The sequence below is a fragment of the Oryzias melastigma genome, linkage group LG6, assembly GCF_002922805.2.
Source record: "Oryzias melastigma strain HK-1 linkage group LG6, ASM292280v2, whole genome shotgun sequence".
Classification (NCBI taxonomy): Eukaryota; Metazoa; Chordata; class Actinopteri; order Beloniformes; family Adrianichthyidae; genus Oryzias; species Oryzias melastigma.
This window is the reverse complement of record NC_050517.1, coordinates 19,136,729-19,143,102: the sequence shown is the minus strand read 5'-3', so window position 1 is coordinate 19,143,102 and position 6,374 is coordinate 19,136,729. Positions and strand designations below refer to the sequence as shown.

Genomic DNA, 6,374 nt, shown 5'->3' with positions numbered 1-6,374 from the left:
AGAGACATCAAAACAATGCAATTACAGGGAAGTAAAAAAATGTATATTTTACAATAACACTAAAGGCCTTGAAAATTAACAAAAAAAGATGAACAATTTAAAGCTGTTTAGTTATAACAGAGGTTGTTCCATTCACACTTGATGCGATTCGCACGTCAAATTGGCATCTGCCGCCCTTACTGCTAGACACCGTCCGTGAAACAATCGCCAAAGTTTTTCTGGACTTAATTCATTGATTCAGATGATTAATTATCAGGGTATACTCTGGATTTTTGGTGCTGGTTGGTGAGGGTAATTTTTTTTTGTGATAATGGTCTGATTGTCCTTGGATTTTTGGTATTGATTAATGTGGATGATTTTTTCCTGATGCTTATCGCCTGAGTATTTTTAGAATTTTGGTACTGATTAATATAAATTACTTGTCTGTTGATGTTTGAAATTTAATTCCATCACTTATCTTAAGGATCTTTAATAACCTGAATCTATGAATGTAGGGTAGAAATATTTGATATTAAGTCCTGAACTGAATGTTGATAATTCATGTAAAGAATTGTAAAAGAATCCCTTTTAAGCAATCAACTTGTGATTGATAATGTAAGATGTTATTTTATGTATTATTACCTGATTGCTTGAAATAAACCATTAATTCATTCATTGCTGTATCATGAAAAACATGGATGATGATGAGCCAGAAGCCTGGGTTAATGATGAACATCACCATGTCTGGGTTCACCAAATCATTTAGTCTCTCCTATTGAAGTGTACTTAACTACTGACGGTTGTTATAAATGTTACTTCAGTCTGTTTGTTGCCCAGTTTGACCATTTACCTTAGGGGGAAAGTAAGATTAAAACTGGAAGATCTTTTTATTACTGTCTTGATGAAAATAAGAAAAACATCATAAGCCCATTGAGCCAGAGCGATCGCGCCCGCTAAGACAGCACCCTGGGTGTCTCTCTGTCTGCAGGGCAGCAAACCGCTGGCGAGTCAGCAGGGATACAGCCATGGCAGCAGACCTTACTAGCTCACTACGCTGTTACTGAGCAGCCAGCAAGCCTAGCGGGCGCAATTGCTCCAGTTTCATGGGCTCTGTGACAGGCTGGCAACATGTGAATCCCACATTCCTCCTACAGTAACCAGTACAGTTTCTGGCATCCCTGTGCCCCCCACGGGTTAAGAAAATGGATGGAAGTTCAGGACAAAAATCCCGCATTGAGCAGCCATATTGGATTTTTTCCTTACCTTTTGATAGAGTCGCTGAAAAAATAAAAAAAACGCGCCCAAAGCTGAGTCCCTTGCCATTCCCATTGCCAAAATTACGCCCCAGGACCTCAGATCACATCTGTACACTGACTTTGAAACTTGAACCCCTGCCGTGCGATTGCGTCCGGTGTGAATGCAGCTTAAAAGTTTAACATCATTCCTGAAAGTGCTTTAACTTCTCTTGATTACTTACAGCCCTCTCTATCTGCATACAAACAGTACTGGAACACACAATAGTTCAACAGACCACATGACCTATGAAAGTAGTGGCTTTTTAGTAAATAGGAACAAAATGGAAACTAACAATGGAACTGAGAAAGACCATAGTGACACTGAAAAAAAAGGCCTTACTCACAGAATAACCATCAAAAGACAAGCAGAAACTTGGGAAAACTGACAGGAAGAGGTCTGACAGACTCAAAGTCACAGCTGAATCAGGAGTTGAAGACCCTCTCTGATCATTTAAAAGCATTCCCAGTGGTTCTTTAAATTGTAATTATGGAGATTTTGGGCAAAATAAAACACTTGAGTTGGTTTCTAGGACATAATTTCTGCAGAGCAGAAGGAGTTCATTTGAAATTTGCCTCTGGATTGTGGGCGGGACTGTTAGTGTAGAGCAAACGCACATCCCCATATCCTCCCCTTTGTTTAGAGCCCGGAGCAGGAAGCTTGTGGCCTGCCCAGCATATTTTCTACATCACAAATAAATTCTTTTTTTAAAAAAAAAAAAAAAGCTTTTTTCATCTGCTCCTGAGTCACAACAAATTGAATAATCTTAATTTTCTTTATAGAACTACCATAGCAACAATGTTACAAACACCAGAAACATAATTTTCATTATGGTGGGTCTTTAATATCTGCACTGGACAACAGCTTCAAAAACATCTTAATAATGTTCCTGCAAAGCCAGTCTCTGCTTTAAGGAAGACAAAACTTTAGGCTGAAGGGTCAACAAAAACAACTGCAAAAATGACACAATACGATTTAAAAAAAATGGCTAGCTTGGGTGAAGAAATTAGAGGACTGAAAGAAGGTTTTTTGGACAGATTAATCAAAATTTTTAATCTCAGGTTCATCACGCTAAATCTTTCTACAATGTCAAAAGATGAAAGGAGAACTCCACAGTGTGTGACATCAAATGAGAACCAAGGAGGAAGATGTGTAATGGTATGTATGGGACTGTTTTGCTGGCTCTAGGGTTGATAACTTGTTCCGTATGAATAAAAATGTCTTCCTCAGAAATCTGCAGCGTCATGCATTTCTATTTGAGTCTAGCTCAGGGGACTGCAACCTTTAATACTAAAAGAGCCATTTGGGTCTCACTGATCAATACCTCAAAGGAGCCCTTAAGCCATTTTAAATATATACTTTTAAATATATATATAATGTATTTTCCCATTTGGGCATAAATACATAGACACAGATGGTGGAAAAGCCTTTTTTTCTAAATGTGAAATTAGTTTTTACTTCCTTTCAAAATAAGACGTCCTGTATCTCATAGCATCATCCCACTATCACCATTTTCCTTACTTACTACTGATGTTAACCTTTTCGTTTACTGTATTAAAATGACGAAACTGTGTTTTGCTATTATATTTTTGTATAAAGCAGGAACTTAAATTATAATTTAGGAGCATATTTTGTTGGAGGAGTTCATTTCAGGATTTTTTTTGTATCTGTAGTTTCATGTTTGTACCATCCTTTTACTCCTTCACTCCCAAATGGAACAAAACATTACGCTGCATTCTATTTAATAAAAAACTAAATATATCGGACGGTTCTAAAACTTTTGGCTGGTAGTATTAGTGTCTGATCACTTCAGAAATCGCATAAATGCTCATTAAAGTTAGCAGCACTTTGTTTCCAAATGTCTTCATCTGGATTAGACCTTTAAGATCAGACAATATTAAGGTTTACTGGTGTATTCTATTTAAGATATTATTTAACATGTCATTGATTTGTGAAACTGATGGAGATTAAATGCACTTGAGATTGAGTCTTACCTCCTCTCTTGCAGAACCGTAGCTATTAGGCGCTATCCAACGCAGCTGTTCATCTCGATTTAACTTGCCATCTTTGTCTGAATCGTAGAGTTCTTTAAATCTTACAGTTTCTTCAATCTCCCACTTTGAAGGAGAATTATCTGACCATCAGGAAAAGACACACATTAGAAAGCCGAGAACAGTAAAAAAAAAATTAAAGTTTCAAAGTTTGGTATTTTACCTTCACCACGCACATCTCCAATAAATTCACTCAGGGAGATGAAGCCATCCTTATCTGTATCGTACTCAATCAATACATCTTCGATAGTGAAATCCTGGAGAAAAAGAAGACGAGGTTTATTTAAAACTGGCTATTGTAAAAGATAGACATGCAATATTAAATTTAGTTCTTCTGGAGATGCAACTCACAGCCATGCGATCCACTTCAGATGGATGAGTAAAGGCAAGAAACTCTGTTACACTCAGACCAGGTGTGCCATCTACATCTGCAAAATCAAAGCGCTTTTTCTCCTTCAAGTGAAGCTAAAAAATAAAGGGACAAATTGAAAAAATGTAAAATAAATCTAGTTACATATAAAACCATTTGTGTGGAATTTTCATTAAGCAGCACCTCTTAGATAATTATAAATACAAAAACAAAAAAAAAGCAGAAAAAACTTCTTAATGAAACAAAAAAACATGTATTTATTTAAAACAAAAACCTAAAAGGATGTTTAAACATTTAAAGTTGTACCTGTCTAAGTGAATCTTGTTCTGGGTCTTCCAAAACAGTGCTTTCATCCAAAGTGAACAGCTGGTCATGAGCGACGGTGTTGTATTCTTCCCATGTCAACACTCCATCTTTGTTTAGGTCAAATTCAGGGAAGCGCTCCTCTGCATCCTCCAGAGCGTACTTTCTGTAAACATGCTGAATCCACAGGGTGATCTCTTCTGTTAATAAAACACACAACATGTTGAAAATATTGTGCATTGTATGTTTAATTTTTCATATTTACTTTAAATCGCCAGAATACTTAAAAAAAAAAATACCTGCATTCAGCAGATTGTCGCCATTTGTGTCTATTTTCTTCACAATTTCCAGTAGTTTTTTTCTCTGTTCTTCTGGGGTGAGTTTTTTTATTTCTTCTGTGGCCTATAATAATGATAAAATAAAAAGAGTGACAATAGACTCAAAGTGTTAAGAAAATAAATAAATAAATAAATAAAGAGTAAACCTCATCCCCCATTAATACAGCCATGTCATGATCTGGGTTGTGCTGATCTCCATTATAATGATCTTCATGGAGATTTTTGTGGGAACTAAATCCAAACCCAAACTGAACAATGAGCCATGCGAACACTGCAACCTGGTTCATCTGTTAAATACACGAATAAACACAAAGTTTAATAGTGGTAAGGCTTATTACAGGTTTTTAAACACAAAATGGCAAGACAAGTGACGATGAAGCCAATGCAACTATGCTATCTGGTGGCCAGCTGGGGAAGAATTTAACAGAAGCACAAAACAGTCAAAGAACAAAAGCATTAAAACAACAAAAATAACTGAATGTAACTTCATTTTAACATTTTATCACAATGCAAACAAGTCAATAAAGTACCAACAAAAAAACAAAAACGACTGTATTCCAGAAATGCGTGAGTTTACCGTAAAAAGTTTTCCGTACTACACTTCATTCTGATGTCATTCACCTTTGTTTCGAAATTGCTTCCGGTTATACTTTTCACAATAAAAGTATTTTTTATTTTTTTATTTTTTAACGCCAGAACTAAACATCTATGATTTCAGTTAAACCTGCAAATTAAAGGATCATTTAAAGAACGTAGTCTTAAGCTCAGATAATGGAAAGTGTATGGGAGAGAGAAACTGAAAATGTATGTCAGATTAGCAAAAATTCCTCATCCTCGGGAATTCACATGCTGCAGTGCTCTCCTTGGTAATAAAATGATCAAAGCATAATATCTCCTCCACAGAGGTATTATAACTTAATATCTAAAAAGAAAGAGGTGATTTATATTTTTAAAAGGTGTAACTTTCAATTGATTTATCCAATCAGATTGATCTGTTTTCGGCAAGTTGCTAATCAAATTGAATTGACTTATAGCATCATAAAATCATTTCAAAATTAAATTAATATATAATAATCAATATTTTTGGGTAATGTCCTGGATCAATATTAGTCCAGTGAATCAGATGAAATCGGAGCAATCAAAATGAACCAATATCAACTATGAATTGAATTAGCTGCCACAAGAAATGATATGAGTTAAATCACTGTTAAAATGACTCCTTACACCCTCATATTTTCACATTGGAGATGGAAAAGTGGTCGATAATGCTTTCACTGGATTTCTTAATCCCAGCACACAACAGTACCACATTCATAAATATACAATTCTGTTAAACATTATTGGATTTTTTTAAAGCATTAAAACAGTCACAAATTACAACAAATACTGCATAAAGTTATTCTAAATTTCAAATGCTTTTTAGAAATATTTATGCATGCCTACAATTAGAAGAGCTACTGTTGTGAAATTCCCTACCTCATTAAAAACTACACACATTCATCCACACAACCCACACGTCTTCAGTTTTAATCCCTCATAAAATAATTTAAAGAAAAGCTTAAGTTAACAAGAAGAGAAAAGAGTTGGCAACAATTTCACTCAACCAAGTATTTGTAGAAGTCCAAAAAGGGAATAAGATTTAAAAGGTAAAGGATAGGTAAATACTGTTCCTACCAAAGTTTTTAATGACACTTTTCTTCAATATAACACCAGATGTTTGGGTGTATGCTATGAAATTGGGCAAATAAAATAATACGTTTTGCAATTTTGATAATTTCCCAACCATTTCCAAACAAATCAAAACAGTAACAGCTTAAGAGCTTGTGTGAGTGGTATTGCATTATCTACCAATCATCTGCAGCAGTTTACAAATGTTCTAACATTGTATTTGCCTTATTTTACTCCATAAACCCATTATGACATCAGTGTAACTGTAAATTGACTTATACTTTCCACTTCTGTGGTATATTCTACATAAATTATTATTATTATTTTAATCTGCGGCTTTTATTTTATTTTATTGCTTATAAAACTCTTAAA

The 6,374-nt window shown here is 34.8% G+C and overlaps 1 protein-coding gene across 1 annotated transcript in view; it reads right to left on the bottom strand.

Annotated features, from left to right (window-relative positions):
• The window catches only part of rcn2 (reticulocalbin 2), a 9,355-nt gene that overhangs the window by 2,736 nt on the left and 245 nt on the right, over window positions 1-6,374 (bottom strand). The window contains exons 2-7 of the mRNA XM_024280821.2: window positions 4,481-4,621; window positions 4,296-4,398; window positions 4,000-4,196; window positions 3,675-3,788; window positions 3,487-3,580; window positions 3,267-3,406 (exon numbers count right to left, since the gene is read on the bottom strand). Of these exons, the coding sequence (XP_024136589.1) occupies window positions 3,267-3,406; window positions 3,487-3,580; window positions 3,675-3,788; window positions 4,000-4,196; window positions 4,296-4,398; window positions 4,481-4,621 (789 nt within the window). The remainder of the gene's footprint in view (window positions 1-3,266; window positions 3,407-3,486; window positions 3,581-3,674; window positions 3,789-3,999; window positions 4,197-4,295; window positions 4,399-4,480; window positions 4,622-6,374) is intronic.